The 18,252-nt window shown below is 40.3% G+C and overlaps 1 protein-coding gene across 1 annotated transcript in view; it reads left to right on the forward strand.

The window, feature by feature from the left end:
• gbe1b (glucan (1,4-alpha-), branching enzyme 1b) overlaps positions 1-18,252 on the forward strand; it is a 255,845-nt gene that overhangs the window by 228,046 nt on the left and 9,547 nt on the right. Inside the window, exon 15 of the mRNA XM_033976749.2 lies at positions 7,767-7,884. Within this exon, the coding sequence (XP_033832640.1) occupies positions 7,767-7,884 (118 nt within the window). The remainder of the gene's footprint in view (positions 1-7,766; positions 7,885-18,252) is intronic.

The following is an 18,252-nucleotide window of genomic DNA, read 5'->3' on the forward strand; positions in this document are numbered from 1 at the left end:
AAATAAACAGCCTTTTGAAATTCAAATTAACTAAATTAAAGACTATCCAGTCATTTTTATGTGTAGAATACTTAAGTTTGTGGTGTTGTTTTAGTATTATCCCTCAAAATTAGCATTAGCATTTAGACACAAATAGCTGTCTTTCTAAACGCAGAAGTGTCCTCTGGGGAAGTATTTATTTTATTTGTGTAGTGTTTAACATGTTGTCTGTGACATCCACCCGCAGCTCCCTGTCCACTGCTTGACCCTAACTCCCTAACCTTTGACCCATGACCCCTAACCCACCTGCAACTCCAACTGCCTTTTCTTTAAATAATTATTTATTTGAGAGTGACTCTGTAAAAACTTTGTAGAGATCAAATTGGACATGAAGTAGCGATGTTAACAGTGAGGTTGCTGGGTGCTCTTGTGCACAGAGCCTATTAGCATTAGATTTGATTTTTGGTGTGCATTTACATGCACAAGAGAAATCTGATTATCAGTCATAACCACCTATTGTACGATAAATATAATACACTGAAGTCATTGTGAAGACTTAGAGCTTTACTCTGCTGGCACAATGCTGTCTTAGATTAGAAGTCTTTGTAGTTATTCAGATTTTGTTGGACAAATGATCTCATCTTATCCAGAGGCTGTATAAGGAAGTGGACTAAGTGAGCGATGAGTGATGTGACTCATAGCGTTTGGCTCCAGCCAAATGAAGCTCATCGAGGCTAACAGTTATATGGGCCAATTTGGAACTGAGTTCCATATTTGGAGTTCCATCCACAAGTATCATAGCAACTAAAGAACCAATTTGGAGTGAGGCAACCCCAAGGAAAGAAGGCACCTGATTTGTTTAGTATTAATGTTCATATCCTGATTTAAAGCCAAAATAGTGAAATAAAAATACCAGGATAATGTATAACAGGTTAATATGAACATTTTCATACTAAAATGATGGGGCTCGCTGCAATTACAGAGGGAACAAAAGATGACATTTAAATCTGTCAACTGGACAAATCGTTGTAGGAGTAAAGATGTTTCACTGTTTATCCAAGTTCTGGTCAGATTGCTGGTGGACACTGCCTTATATCTATCTGGAGGAAGGGGCTAACCACACTAAAACTGTAAACACCTATTGTCTCTAGTTTCAGATGAAACTGCCCTATTCAACCTTTAACGACCCTACTATTGTTCTCTTTGTTTTGGGTCTGAAGATGGGGTTATAGATGGGGGAGAGATTATGTCTCAGGCCCCCAATCCTGTTTAAGGAAGGATTGTCTTTCCTAACAAAAATAGCTTTTTTAACTCCCCTCTCAAACCATTTTCTCTGGCTAAGATCTGAACCTCACTATCTTGTTTGCACAGCAGGTGTGTCTGAAAAACTTGAGAGAATTTTCGGACTGTATGAGATTCCTGTGTTTTTCAAACCTACAAACACTTTAAGACAAAAATTGGTCCATCCAAATGATAAAGCCCCGACCTACTACTACTCCATTCAGTGTAATGAAGAGTGCAGTGAGCGGTACATTAGAGAAACTAAGCAGCCATTCCATAAGAGAATGTACCAACATCGGCGTGAAAGCTGGACTGGACTGGATCCCAGTCCGCCGTACATCTCCATCTAAAAGCCACTAACCACTCCTTTGAAGATAGTGAGGTTCAGATCTTAGGCAGAGAAAATAAATGGTTTGAGAGGGGAGTTAAAAAAGCTATTTTTGTTAGGAAAGACAATCCTTCCTTGAACAGGAATGGAGGCCTGAGACATAATCTCTCCCCCATCTATAACCACATCCTCAGACCCAAAACAAAGAGAAGAACAGCAGGGTGTTTAAAGACTGAACAATTTGTCCAGTTGACAGATTTAAACTTTGTCTTTTGCTATGGATCAGACCTGGATGACTGAGAGATTACACAGACATTACAGAGTCTCAATGTAAAGTGAAATGGAGCTATTGGAGCCAGAAGCACGGCCATACTCACTTCCTATTTGGAACGTTGAGGTTAGCAGGTTAGTTATGTCCATTTATATATCCAGTTTATGATACTATCAGAATCAGAATCCTTTTATTGCCATCGTTTGCGAACACAGTTCACAAACTAGGAACTTATTTTGGTGATAAAGTGCAACATAAAACACACTGAATAAATACAAATACAAATAAGGGCATGCACGAAGTAAAAAAAAAAGATATGCTTAAAAATAAAATAAAATACTTAAAGCTAGAAAATATATACAACAGCAGCATCAGAACAACAGTGCAAACATGACTTATTAAAGTGACCGGTGTTACAAAGTGTCCAGTTTTGTGCAAATATTATAAAGTGTTCATGAGACAAACAGCAGAGGGGAAGAAACTGTTCTCAGGGAAGTGGCTCGAATAGTCCATGTCCAGGGTGAGAGGTGTCAGCTGCTATACGGCCTGCTCGCCCCCGAGTCCTGGAGATGTACAGGTCCTGTAGCGATGGAAGGCTGCAGCCAATCACCTTCTCAGCAGAGCGCACAATGCGCTGCAGTCTCTGTCTGTCCCTGGCAGTGGCCCCAGTGAACCACACAGTGATGGAGGAGGTGAGGATGGACTCAATGATGGCCGTGTAAAACTGCACCATCATCTGGACTGGCAGCTTGCGTTTCCTCAGCTGCCGCAGGTGGAACATCCTGTGATGGGCTTTCTTGATGAGGGAGCTAATGGTTGGCTCTCACTTGAGATCCTAGGTGATGCAGGTGCCCAGGAAGCAGAAAGAGTCCACAGTGGTGATGGGGGAGTCCGTCAGGGTGAGGGGAGGCAGGGGGGCTGTGACTTTCCTTAAGTCCACAATCATCTCCACTGTCTTCTGGGCGTTAAGCTCCAGGTTGCTGCTGCTGCACCAGGACACCAACCGGTCCACCTCCCTCCTGTAGGCAGACTCATCGCCGTCCGAGATGAGTCCAATGAGGATGGTGTCATCCGCAAACTTAACCAGTTTGACGGAGTCGTGGCTGGAGGTGCAGCAGTTGTGTACAGGGAGAAGAGCAGGGGAGAAAGTACATAGCCCTGTGGAGATCCTGTGCTGATAGTCCGAGTGTCCAAGACATTCTTCCCCAGCCATACGCGCTGCCTCCTGTCCGTCAGGAAGTCAGTGATCCACCTGCAGGTGGAGTCAGGCACATTGAGCTGAGCGAGCTTGTCCTGGAGCAGAGCAGGGAGGATGGTGTTGAACGCAGAGCTGAAGTCCACAAACAGGATCCTGGCGTAGGTTCCCGGGGAGTCCAGATGCTGGAGAATGAAGTGAAGGGCCAGGTTAATGGCGTCGTCTACAGAAGGATTGGCTCTGTAGGCAAACTGCAGAGGGTCCAGGAGGGGGGAGGTGAAGGACTTGAGGTGGTGCAGGACCAGGCGTTCAAATGACTTCATGACTACAGGCGTCAGCACCGCAGGTCTGTAGTCATTAAGTCCAGTGATCCTGGGCTTCTTGGGGACGGGCACGATGGTGGACAGCTTGAAGCAGGCTGGGACGTGACATGACTCCAGGGAGGTGTTAAAAATGTCCGTGAAGACAGGAGCCAGTTCCTCAGCACAGTGTCTAGGGGTGGAAGGAGAGACACCATCTGGGCCCGTGGCCTTACAGGGATTCTGCTTCCTGAAAAGCTTAGTCACGTACTGCTCCAAAACTGTGAAGGCAGTGGGGGAGGAAGGGGGGGTCCAAGGTGAGTTTGGAGGTAATGTCCATGATGGTGAGGGAGGAGGGGGAGGGATGTGAAACTTCAAACCTTGCATAAAACCTGTTTAACTTTTCTGCTAGTTGTTTGTTGTCCACGGCGGGAGGGGCTTTGGGCCTGTAGTTGGTGATTTGCCTAAGCCCTCTCCAGACAGAAGCAGAGTCGTTGGTGGAGAAATGCTGCTCCAGACGTGTATTGTACTTTGCTTTAGCCTTTTCCACCTCTTTGCTAAAAGCATACTTGCAATGCCTGTTGCCTTCACGATCTTCTGCCCTGAAAGTCATCTCCTTTTCCCTCCTCAGATGTCTCAGTCTGGGTGTGAACCGGGGTTTGTCGTTGTTAAAAGTCACCCTGGTGCATTATGGAACGATGCTGTCCTCACAGAACTGAATGTATGATGTCACAGTGTCTGTGTACTCATCCAAACTGTCTGTGGCAGCCTTGAACACATCCCAGTCTGTAGTGTCCAAACACGTGCGAAGCTCCTCCACAGCCTCACTGGTCCACTTCTTAGAAGTCCTCACAGCAGGTTTGGAGAGTTTCAGCCGTTGTTTGTAAGCAGGGATGAGGTGAACCATGACGTGATCAGAGAATCCTAGAGCAACATGGGGCACGGCTCTGTAGGCTCCACTGACCGTTGTGTACTAATGATCCAGCGTCTTCTGCTCTCTCGTCGGGCATTTAATAAACTGTTTGTACTTGGGCAGTTCCTGGCTCAGATTTCCTTTATTAAAATCCCCCAGGATGATCAATAAAGAGTCCGGGAATGTTCGCTCCACATTCAGAATCTGCTTTGCGAGCACGCGCTGGGCCTCGTGCATGTCTGCGCACGGAGGGATGTAAACAGCAACCAGAATGAATGAAGTGAACTCATGTGGAGAATAGAAAGGCCTACAGTTCAGAAACAGCTGGTGGCATATATCTGTGAATTGGTGGATTTTTAGCGTAACTGTTGAGAAACTGACATATTTGGACGACAAAGTACAATGAATTTTAAAATAACTTTCAATCTTTTAGTTTTTCTCTTTGCTATATTAATTTACCCTTTTTGCATAATTTTCCATTTTTTGTCAAAGCCTGAACAGGTGTGAATAATCAGAAAGAAATCAGATTACTCACACCAGATGTTACTGTTTACGTTCCAGTAATCTGATCCTGACTCCAGAAATCAGAGGATCTTGATTTCTGGTGTGCATTTAAACCTAGCCAGTGATAGATGAAGGACAGAGGTAGTTTGGGAGGATACAGCTCAGGTTGAAGCAACACTTTTTTTGCATTTGTGAAGTTTCCTTTTTATGGAAAAAACGGCTTCATCCCACACAAAGGCCTGCCCCTCCTTTGCAGGCTTTTGACAATCACAGTTCCTCTCTATTTGCATTACATGTCAACAAGAACAAGAGAGCTAGTCACAAGACTGAAGTGTATACTACTTATGTGAATCTTTCATATAATATCAGGAAACATAGCATTAGTACAAGACTCATTATCACAAATGGGTAAAGGTGAGTGACATGCCAAAAAAATCTTGATTTTCTCAATGCCAGATTATGGTTTCAATTTGATCACGATTCATGTATACTTAGTATGTTTAGATTGCCCACAAGAGCTAACGCAAGTCATCTGCTGCTCTTGAAAGTTCACTCTTTGCTGTGATTGGATAAATTCACCTGGCACTTATTGCGAGCCTGACCAATAGGAGAAGTGGGTGGGAGAAAGTGTCTGTTCTTGATCATAAATAGAGAATTACATAATCACAATACATATCACCAAAATAGCATAGGGTTTTTTGTTGGTTAGAACTAGTTCAGTTCTGGTTTGGTACTGGTTTAGTCCTTATTTAATTCTGCTTTAGAGTTAATCCTAGTTCAGACACAGTTGCTACTGGTCTAGTCCTAATAGTGGTTAAGTATTGGATTAGAAATTTTCCAGCTCGTGCGTGCGTGCGTGTAGGTGTGTGGGTGTGGGGGTGGGTGTGGGGGTGTGTGTGTGTGTGTGTGGGTGGGTGTGTGTGTGGGGGTGTGTGTGTGTGGATGGGGGTGGGGGTGTGTGTGTGCGTGCGTGCGTGTAGGGGTGGGTGTGTGGGTGTGTGTGGGTGTGCGTGCGTGCGTGTGGGTGTGGGGGTGTGTATTGGTGTGCAAGTGTGCATGCATGGGGGTGGGTGTGGGTATGAGAAGAGTCCTTCTTCTAGTCTGCAGGGTGTCTTCATAAGGCCCACGCTGGTCTGCATAGTGTCTGCACCCCACTGGTGGGCACGTGTTATTTATTCTAGCAGTAGTATATCAAGAACATTACAGTACATTTGATGTAGTGCTGCACTGCTAAGTGTAGATACCTTACAATTCCCCCTTTTCACATCATCCCACATGGTGTGAAACAAACAGTGAAAAGAGAAACAATAGTAAATATGCAACAAAAAACAAAGTCCTAAACCATCTAAGTGTAAAAATAAATCAAGAAATGTAATGCTAAGGACAAAAGCAAAAGCATACACATTCATGAGTAAACTAACATACCGTATACAGGTTATCCATTGTAATCTGGTGACTTTATAACCCTCTCATCATAAAACACTCATACATTACTGCAAACACAAAATTCATTAATTTTGCTAAACTGAAGCATGTGAATTTATTCATTCTCAAGCTGTACTGCCCTCCTTTTACCTCCTGACATAAATGGGAAAAGACATCTTGTGGCCCTGCTCCCAACAACCGTCCATAGCCACCTCCTAGATCCACAGTACTGTACATAATTATGCTTTCACTAAACCAACCCAAAAATTAAAAACATAAATTTCCCCAAGACAATATTATAGGGTAGTCTAGTACTCAGACACAGACATAACTGTGATGTAAGCAGGAAGAGGGGTGTTAGGAGAAGTAGGAAGTAGTGCCATTTATTTTGCAGTAGCAACTTCCTTAGAAAAAGCCGCAGTCACACACCATTCAACTATAGTACGAGCAAAGGGGATGAAACAACAGCCACAGACAATCGGAATAGCTAGCATTATGTTAAGAGAGGTGAAGAGCGAGATCAAGAAAGTTTTCCATTTCCCCAAATATGTCAGAAAACCAATCACCAATTACGTCATAAATTTCAGAGGCAGCAAGCATTTGGTCAGAATGGTTCTAAAAGTTCTTGGAGAGGACCAACAGGGCCAGTGTTGTTGGGTGTAACAGTAAAACACTGTTTACCTAAGAGAGAACATACACCATGCTTTTCAGCTAAAAGCATGTCTAGGGCAACGCCATTTTGGTAGGTCATTAGCATATTAGCATGTAGCTTTGCTTGTTGTAAGCGCAGAGCAGCTCTTGTCAAATTGGCCTGATACCTAACATTGTAATGAATATAGTTAATCTATATAGTTAATACTATCTAATTTTTAAGTCCAACCTTGATTATTTTTATATTTATTTTGTAAGTGTAAAGTGTAACATTATCTGATATATGCAACTAGCACTGAAAGGTTTAGCTAGTCAATTTAGGAGCTTATGTGATCAATCAGCATGCCAAGTGAGCCAGCAATAAGTTTAGAAACTGTACACAGAATACATAGGGCTATATTAAATTGCATTACAATTTGACTTTCATTTGACTTTGTTTTTGAAAATAGTTTTACAGCCCCTAACTTGTGTATTATTTCCATATCCTCCTTATTAATATTTAGCTGACTCTCTGTCAGAGGCCTAATATTGCAGCATGTCGAACAATAACTCCGAGCGTATCAGAGCCGCCAAGACGCTAATTTTAGAGCCATCTCCCGCTGTCAGTCATTTGGATCACTTTTCAGATTAAATTCATTATTTCGGCTCTGAATGCGGTAAATTAGAGGGGCGCGCTGGCTGGCTGCATCACTTTTGTGTTTATGCTAATGCACTGCACTATTTTCTCATCTCTGTCACTTCTCTGCTCTCTTAAGGCTGATGGATGGAGGGGGATTTGCGCAGGGCTAAAGCTGCTGAGCACAGGCTAAAAGCCGATAGCACCCAAAGCAGCGGTGATGAAAAACTCTGCTCTGCCGTATGCTCTGCGATCTCCTAATCTACTTTCCCACTGGTAGAGCTCCTTAACCTGCCTCTCTCAGATACAAAATCAAGCTGGATTCTGATATGGAGATATACGGAGGGCACGGGAGACTGGACCACAACACAGAGTTCTTCACCGCGCCGGAGCCTTTCAATGGACGCAACCATTCCATGAAGGTAACTATGTGCACATTGTAATACAATCACAAAGGTGTAATTCCTCCCAGTAGGTTAGGTTTGTGTATTACCCAGAGGATTTGTGGTTCAACACCAGTTCCCACTTTTCTATTTGTGCTTAAAGTGGACTAAATACCTAAACTCTGCCTACAACCACATTTCAAAAATAACTGCTAAACTGGGCAGTACCTGGAGGACTAAACAGGATACTGAGGGGGAAGGAGGGACGGGGTCTGGAGGTATACGGAACAGTGTGATTGGTCTAACAGGTGCCCACACTTCATATTCCGCCCCTGCAGCCAGTTGTTTATAATTAGAAACACTTGGATTTAATCAGGACAATCCTGTGTGATGTTATTTAGTACATGAAACTGCATGGGCCAGTGGAGCCCGCACACATGTTTTTTTCACTGTTTTTGAACACAAAGCTGCAAATTGACCTAGTTTCCAAAAATGACTAGGAACAGTAGATAATGCTATTAAGTCATCATATACATAGAAAAACGTGGATTTAACTCACCTGTCTATGCTGTCTTTGAACTTAAGTTTAAAAGTGTGTTTGCAAATGGATGCATAGGACCTATAAATAAATTGCTATATAAACATGACCTTGTACCAATCCAAAAACGTACATTTTTGTCTTTTCTTTTATACACTAGCAACTTGAGTTCTTTTTAAAGAATATACAGTAGGAGATATATTTACCATGTTGATATGTTTCAGCTGCAAGCCATCTTCAGAGCTGTTCATGGTCTGTTTTCTGATTTCAGTTGGCTCTGTGGGTTCCGGATGGGTTCTGGCCTCATCCAGTGAGCCATGAAAAAATACAAAATAAGCACAGTAGTCAAACCATACACAAAACTCTGCCAAGACAGTTAGTACACCCTAAAGATAAAATACCACCAGAGCAAAAATGTAACACAATCTACAAGATTCAATGCAAATAATGCATGCAATAACTCATACATAAAGGAAACAGGATGGGCATTGAAAAAAAAAATGTTAGGGACACTCAGACCAGAAAAGCAGAACAGGAAAATCTGTAATCAGCCATATTAGATCACTGTAAAAGAAATTACCACGTTATGGATTGGGACAGGGCACAGGTCATTTGATCAGAAAACAACAAGTTCAAATGCTGAATTAGGGAGGCCATTGAAATCAGAAAACGGGGCATGGACACTATGAACCGAGATAAAGGAGCGTTCCTCCTTGCACTTACCTGGGACACCCTCCTCCAGGGAGTGGTCAGTCTGACCATACCTACAGGAAGTAACAACAGCTGATATATATATATATATATGATATATGACACATTGCCACCTAAAGCCCAATTTTGAAAATATTGGTTATCCATATAGTCTGAACATGTACTTTTCCTGCTTTCTTCTGCCTGACCTCTGCTGTAGTTAGCTGCCCTCACTGCCCATGCGTTGGCCATCTCTGTTCTATCTTTGTACTCTTGACTCCACACCTCAGTATAATTAGACCCTGAATAGAGTCTACAGTGAGAGGCATTTTTTTTAAAGCTTATCTAATGAGCTTTAAGCGTACTTTCACCAAAGGGTACACACTGTTCTGGATATAAGCCACTATCACTCCTCTCTGCTATAATTTATAATCTTTTCATTATTAGTCTCAACTTTTTATGTCCACATTCAGAAAGCCATTGCTTTTGGCTGTATTTAAATAAAGTTGAGGCAACATTTCCACTTTAAAGGCCCTGTACCCTGTTTCCATGTATTTGAGCAAATCTTGCCTCAGTACAGATATATTGTATAAGCAGCTCTTGAGGTCAAAATACGTTTGCCTTGTTCTCTCTGCATCTCTTTATAAAGCGTTTTATTATCCAATAATCTGGACGTGTGTATTTAACATACTTTACCGTGAAGTCCTCTGGTCCCTTGTGAAAAGTGCTTGTAAACCCTTTACAGTGAATAACTAGGATGCTCAGAATGCATTAGGTTAAGTGAGAAAGAAATCTGGAAATTTTTTTAAAATGAAATAGTTCTGTTTCTGGTAGTCATTTTTGTTTTGCTACATTCGAAAACAACAATTAAAATGTTTAATAAGTTTCACATACTTTTTTGATATCCCTTTCCTTCTCTTCACTTCCCCGTCAGAGCAGTATCACAACACCCCATCAGGCTTGTGAAGTTGTAGTGTATTTTTTTTGTGTCCTTTTGTATATTTATGAATAATGGCTGTGTGGGAGCATAGGTGCTATAGGCTTGTGGGTGGAGCCTTGTAAGGAGGGTTTGAATATGGCCCGGAGAGATCGCTGCATTACTCAAACATGCATAACATCTAAAACCTCTGCAGTCGTGTTTTTGATGAGTAAACATTATAACATTATAACATGGTAGAAACTTCCAGAAAGTCGATTTTTGCCTCTTTAAGGCTGCCCCCCAAATGTTAGGCTTGTTATTCATTTTAATAAACAAAAATTGCCAACATAACTTTTTTGCTTACGTTCTCCTCAAGTCGGCAATTATCCTACAGTCATACATTTTGTTATTTACTTCACATTTCTGCTGCAAACACAGTGCATAATTCATAAGTGTTGCGTTTTATGTGGTTAGCACTGCTACAGAGTGTAGCAGACAGAGGTGAAACATCTGGGAGAGAAGACACAACCGCTGGGCTAACATTGTAAACGCAGCTCAGGGCTAATAGCATCAAATAAGTAGGTCCTTGGAAAAGAGAGGCAGAGTGCATTTTAAATAGTGCCAAGGGTTCTTTACAAACTTTTCCATTTGAATTCATACTCTCTGGTTTGACATGAACTCAAGTACAAATGCCTTGTAGTTTCAAGGTTACAGGTTTGGTATAATTTCCAATATATATTTTGTTATTATATTTTTTAGAATACTAGGAAATTGCACAGTGCAAATGAGTACCTTTTGTTTTCAATTTCAAAGTGATTTTTATTATATGCAATTGAATTCATGTACAGTAGGTCATAAGTAGTTACAGTGGCATTAAAAGTGCAGTATGTAACTTTTCTGGTGGAGGGTCCCACCACCTGCTTGTCACCGTGGAAATGTTATTGCTTTGCCTGGTAGGTTCCCCAATATGACATTAGGCTTTTCTGTCTTCATGGAGGCAAGCATTTGGCGTCAACAGGCCAAGTTATCTTGACCTATGGAAAGGCGAGCCCACTCACAGTAAGAATTCACGTGTTTTTAGCACTTAAAGCACATGTAATTGAAATAAATGGTGGATATGTTTAATGTCATATTGTGGAAATTTTGTGCTAAAATGCATAACTACAAGTGACTATAGTCACTCCTTCTGTGACTTTGTGTATGTGATGACTCTACACTCAAGACACATACAAATGTGTGGTTTTACAAACTGTATCTCTTGCTATAGTCATTAAAAACTCGAAGACACTTTGGCACTACGATAGGTTGCCCTTTATAAAAGTTAAGTGTACCTTTGACATCCTACCAAATAGACAAAGATAGTTTAAACATTAACATTTCTCATCAGACTTGGGCCATCTCTCTCTACTTCCCTGTAACCACTATACTTAAAAAAAAATCCTTTCACCTCAACTCAACTCTGAACTGCACTGCTAGCCTTGATGACGACTACCCTGCTTCTAAATGTGCTTGGCAAATCTCACCGCCTATTACGCAAATCAAATCAGCATTATTTAAGATTCCCAAGGATTGTGGATAAAAACAGCCTTCCTCTCCCATGCCGAGAATGATCCCCGCCGTATTAGCCGAGGTTTCATCATTTAACGACTACTATTCCAAATTCTCTCAAATCTCCTCTCATTCTTATTAATTCAAACTCTGCAGACACGTCCCTAGTGGCTAAAATGTGAAGTTCGCTAGCAAGTCATCTGCTAATATCGGCGCAATTTGGATTAATCAGAATTGTCATGTGAAGCGGACATATTAGTCATGAAACAAAAATTTCAACCCCCAATTTCAATACTAAGGAATGTACTCAATACTCAATGCCGATTCTCACACCACAATGATAAAAAATGCTATATGATTTCTGGCTTTTGCCAAACCAGTATGTAGATTATAGTTTTAAAATAGACACCTTCATATAAACTCAGTGGGGAGGAAGGCTTAAATAAGTAATGGTCTCCTCCCTTAACACCTACATGGGTTTCGTGAGAATTATCAGACCTGAGTCTCCATGGGGTGTACAGGAGTTGCCCACACATCCATGTTTTATTTAGAATAGTAGCTGTAAAGGTCTTTTCAAAACTTTTAACAGCTTTATCTTATCTAGATCTGCCTACTTACAGTACAATGCAAAATTGCTGTATGTGATGGACTGCGATGGCTGGAATACAAAAAAAATAAAATAAAGAAGATGAAAATATAGAAAGAATTACACTAATAGGCTTTTCAACATTGAGCTTTGATTATTTGGCATGGTAAAATGGATATAAATAAAAGTCTCAGATAATAATATACAACTTTCTTATGTGACTCCTTGCAAATCTAAAAGCTGGTGCATTGTTGAATAGAAGTTATTTGGAATCAGACCTTGAAGGAACCTCTTTTTGCCCATGCTCACTTTCTATTTGGAGCTATGTTCACTGGATATAGTTTGTGTTTTGTTATCTCTTTAGGTTTCTAGCATTAGCCATGGGATTGCCATTGCTTCTATTGATTGAGAATCTGTCAGTTTTTAGGCAGACTTTTACAGTAACGCTTTTCAACTTTGAGCTTTGATGATTTGGCATTGTAAAATTTCAACAAATAATATAAGTATAATGTAACATTTCCTTATGTGACGTCTTGCTAAGATTAGATTTTCAAACTTTGAAAAGCTGGCCAGGCAAGAAGCTTTAAAGACAAAATGGCTTTGTTTGTAAGGCCATAGTGAAAGTAAAATCTGAATTTATGTAAACAGAAAGCGTCAAACTTAGAAACTTGGAAAGGAGGAGGCCTATAGGAGGCCTATTTTTCTGCTGCTGCGGTAGACTCGAGCAAAGATGGGTTGCAGCATATTGCTGATATGGCAGAATAAAAAGACGAGAGTCCGTGCTTTTAAATGAATGTCTTGATAGATAATTATTTGAGAGGCAACTGGAGCAGGCTGTGATTGGCTGACAGCTACACACAGGTCACAGGAGATGGCAACAACAAAAGCACTCTTCTCGGTTCAGCTTTATATCACATATTTGTCACTCATAAATGCATTAAACATTATGTTTATGCTGATCATTCAATTTATTATTATGCTCTGGCAACCCAGGTTCATTTGTGATTGTAGTACTTTTTTAAACTGTAAGAGTTCATGTTTCATACAGTTCCTTTAAGCTATTACCATATTAATTTCTCTTATACTGTCAGCTGGAGGCACTCAGCAAAGATATCACACAAAACCTGCAAAAGCCAGCACCTCTCCCTGCGAACAATTACCACCAGTTTAACAGCAATTATATTAAAGAACCCAGGCTAAACCTTTCCATGTGCTGATATATTTTTAAGCTAACCTCCCTCTGTTATTTGTCATATTTGCAGTTTTGTTGAGTCTCGCGGTGTCAAAGCTCCAGCTACGTAGATATACCCTGATGAATAATTAGCCTGTAGAAAACCTTTGATAAACTTGCATGCTTCAAACTAGGTGTCTCCTCTGACAGCTTGCACAATAAAAGGACTGATGCGGAGTGCAGGAGAGAGGGGAAGAAAAGCAATAGAGTGGTGAATGATCAAAAGATGTGCGTTTCCATGGCGGTGTCTCAAGTGGGAGAGAAGTGAGATGGAGGGGTGTATGCAAACATGTGTACAGGCCTCAGGGACAGGGTAAGCCAGTAGGGACGCCGATAATTTTGACTGGGTGGTAGTTAATATTAATAAACGTGTCTACTTTAAAATGTTATTAGGAGGTCAGTATATACTCATCCAAAAGTATTTAATAGGAACATTTGGTAAAGATTGTATTTAAAGGCGCACTATGTAACTTTTCTGATGACAGTCTGCTTGTCCCCATAAAGATGTTATTGCTTTGCCCGGAATGCTCCACTGTATGGCATGAAACTTGTCTACCACACAATTTTCATGCTCAAAAATACCTTTACCTTACCTACTGTGAGTGTGATCGCCACTCCATAGATCTGACCCGTAACTTGGCCTGGTGGTGTCATCTGCTTGTTTCCATGGATATAGAAACGTTTAGTGCCATACTGTGGAATTTAGGTAAAGCTATACTATCTCCATGGTGACTGTAAGGCAGTAGACTCTCCACCAGAAAAGTTACCTTTAATTCAATTTTGTGTAATGATTCTTCCATCCAGGTTCAGTTGGTGGATGTTATTTGCATGTTTGTATAGCTGTCTCTTTGGGGTTGCAGCCAGTGAGATTGCCTCTGTTAGTATTAATTGAAAAGCTTTTCAGTTAATACTGGTTAAATCACAGTAATAAACAGATTACTTAAACCACTGTTGTTAACAAAGAAGAACACTTTCATTCTACTGCAAATTTCAGGTTTAGTCCCACCCTAAGGAACAAGCAACTCTTATCTTTGTTTGCCCCAGAACTGTTTTCTCAGTGAGAAAAATTGAGCTTAAAATTGAGGTACACTTTATTGTTCTCATAGAGAATACATTTGACCCACAATTCTATGCCACTGGGACAGCCTGTCAAGAGCAGTGGGCGACCAAAGACTCTCCAGAGCATTAGCAAGGCTAGGTCAGTACTATGTAGTTGGAGAATTAGCTTGTTGTGCATGTTTAAGGTTGGTGGAGGACATTGTTTTATATCAGAAGGAATCAATCCAGGGAGAAATGGAACATCTTAAACTCTACAGTATCTCCATTGCTTTTGTTCATTCGTTAACACACTAGAACACAATGGGCCAGTAAAAACATTTCATTAGTTAAAGATGCTTATTCCTCGCTTTCCTAATATACTGCTTACATCCTTAATGATTCATCGTGATGAATTTATAAGCGCTCAACGTTTAAGCCAGAGCAGAGTTTTGTCATTACGGTTTTGTCACCATCATTACTTCCTGGTTTGCTGACTATTAAAACACTTAATAATTAGACAACACACTGTGGTCTCATTTTGAACATAAGAGCTGTTTTTACGATATATCTGTACTTGGACAAAAATTCAATACAACCCCTTTAAACTTTTATGAATTCTTCTTTTGTGCTGCTCCTATTCAATATTTTTAAAACAAGAAATCTGTGAAGAGAAAAATTCAGCAGAGAAATACAATCAAATATTCTGCAAAGAGGAATCCCGGAGCTCAACTCTTCTCACAGTGCATGGTTTCACTGTCCGGCTTATCTTGTTTGACTTTGCCGAAGTGCACTTGAAAGTACCCATACCCGTCAAAGCAGTGCCCAGCGTCTCAAATCCCTGGTCTTTAGGGCTAGAATAACATATAGAGGTGCTTATGGGGAACTGAGGTGAGGGGGGAGCAGGTCCACTCCACACCCACCCAAGAGCTCTCGAGGTTGTCTGTGAGGGTCAGGAGAATGGGGCCTGCTGGATCATCTCCTCTGAAGCTCCTCATGAATCCTTTATGGCACCACATGAACATTGATCCGACCAGTGTTAGCCCCCAAGTGAGAGTGCACTATGAGGGGGGGAAGTAAAGAGCCAGATTCTCCACGTATGATTCACAAATATGGGAAATCATGGAAGTAGGCATGCAATGTTGTTGTTTTTTTTGTGTTTTGTTTTGTTGGTTTTTTGTTTGTTTTTTTGTTTGGACTAGTGTTGTCATCATACAAAAATTTTGCAAACACAATTTCAATATTGAGGAAAAAGAAATCAATTTCAATACCCAAATGATTCCAAAAATCTTCTATTAGATAATGTAATGTACATGTTTAACACACAATTATACTAATGTGACAAAGTGGGCCTTTGTCCCTTTAATACTACCATAATTTTGTTTATTCAGTCATTTGGTCATTTTCAATAATTTTGCAATATACAACTAGGCAAAACTATCCCGGGTTTGTTTAGTTTAGTTTGTCAGTTAGTTTACCTCTAATTGAGTTACCACGCACACCTGTTACTTTAAAGATAATTTATTTGGTTAAATGTTGTCAATTCAGTTATCTTCCATTACAATACATCCATCTACTCTTACCTGAAGCTCCACATGGTCCAGACAAAGAGAGCGTGTGTCAGTCAGCCATCTTTAAAGGCTTGGGAGTGGCCGTGGGCTGGACCATGTGGAGGAGTTATTTTTCTAAATATGTATTCTTTTTTCCACGCTTTACCATGGTGATAGAAAAATTCCTCCATTATCAAAATTTATTTCAGAGTGTAACATTGGATGGAAATAAATCTTGTGACATTGCAGAAGCTTATCGAAACATGGCCACAGCGATTGCATGCTGTAATCAAAGCTAAAGGCGGTCCAACCAAATATTAGAGTGTGTGACCTTTTTTTTGGTGGTCACTTTTTTTTCACCCTTTGTAAACCTGGAATATTGGTCTATTTATATCTCCAAAGCTCAAAATGCTTTATTCCACCTTGTGATGTCATGTAGTGGTAGTTTTCAAGTTAACTGCTCCTTTTGCCTTTTGTTTAATAGAGATTGGCAACTCCAGTGCTGAAATCATCCAAATGCTTCTGGTGAAGGTCTATGGAGTCTAAAAACACAGTGGAACCCTTCCTATATTACCACATGACATCGGTGCAAGAGAGTGTTTTCTGTTTGAGAAGAACTCATCTTAAACATGCACATACATGTGTGAATGAAAAAAAAACACAACTCCAGGTATGTTTGTGATGAGAAAACAGCATTAGAACATTGATCAGAAAATAGCTTAATATGGTAATAATAATTCCCTTCTAAAATGATTTACAAAAGATAACATTTTGTATGATATGTTTTTCTTTTTTTTTCTTAAATACTGATACTAGTTTAGGTGTGTTAGTATCTGAGTATCTTATATTAACTTGAGTTTCCTAAGAATTCAAGAAAGTTACACAAGAATTCTAAGCCGAAATTGGCTAACATGTTTTGGAGGTAGGACTTCTGCCTTCGCCAGAGGTCGTCTGACTTTTTTGTACCTTTCTTTGTCTTGTGAGAAGAAAACTCATGTTAATAGTATATGTGAGGTTCATGGCTGGTGAGTCACTCATGTCATCACAATCAGATTTACAAATATGTAAGTAAGCAAGTAAATTTGGCCTGGGCCAATTTCTCTCCCGGTAAGTGTCTTGGGGCCAGAATAAAAAAGAATTCAAAATAAAGGTTCCGAAGTCCACATGAAATAGCTCTAATACGAGGGTCATTCAATAAATAAGGTGAATTTTTCGGTATAAGGACTTTTAACACAGTTTGAAGCTTACTCTTTTTTTTTTTACTTGTTTTTCACATGGATTTAATTTCTTTTGCAGATTAAAAAAAAAAACTTTGAGAATTTTGGCGATTAACAAAGATGGCCAACCAAGAAGCATGCTCCAGGTTTGATACACAGTCGACATTCTCCTATGAATTTCAATGGATTGGCACCCTGCAGCAACCAAAAACTTGATAACTGACCGCTGTTCAATCCTGCCCCTACCATGAGGCCAGGTGACTACGTGCCTCACCCGGCGCCTTTTCGTAGCTGTCACTGCTGAGCGTACAGTCAGTCCATGGTGAGGCACGAATGGCTTGTGCCTCTACGCATGTCTCTTTTCAGTATTTGAACTGTAAAAGTAAAAATTCTGCGATTTTGAATAAAAAAATAATTAAAAGTTAAATAGAAAATAACTTTATAGTACAACTCATTGGATAAATATAACCATTTCATTATTTTTTTCTCTGTGATGACAGGTGGCCTCACCTGCCTCCCCCTGACTGCACGTTACTTATATATATACTTATCTCCTAATTGTCTCCTTGTTGTCTCCTAATAAAATTTGGTTAATTCTAATGAATTCTAGTGTTTTGGCCAGTGTTGTGTTGATTTGAAATGAGTTATGTTAAAATGACATATTTTGAGTCTAACTACTTCGAAGCTTCTCGTGTAATGCAGTAATACATACATAGGAGTGTATCATTAACTTTCAATTTGAATGTTTGGATTATATGTCCGATGCCCTCTGCTGTAAACATTTGACCCTATAAAGGCTAGAAAACAGCCTGGCTAATAGGGCTGTGTAAAGTATCGAAAATCAATCAATCAGTCAATAAAGTAGAACTCAATACTGGATCCACTTTTTTCATCACTAAACTGTGTATATGCACAGTGTAATCTACTGTTCCTAGTCATTTTTTGGCAATTTTGGTGCAAATTAAGTACATTTGCAGCTCTCTGGTCAAAAAGTGGCCTCTGCAATTTCCAGTAGTTGGTGACATCACGCACGACTGCCCTGATTACAGCCAGGTGTTTCTGATTACAAACACCTGGCTGCAGGTGTTTCAAG

This window comes from Periophthalmus magnuspinnatus, chromosome 13 (assembly GCF_009829125.3).
Source record: "Periophthalmus magnuspinnatus isolate fPerMag1 chromosome 13, fPerMag1.2.pri, whole genome shotgun sequence".
NCBI lineage: Eukaryota > Metazoa > Chordata > Actinopteri > Gobiiformes > Gobiidae > Periophthalmus > Periophthalmus magnuspinnatus.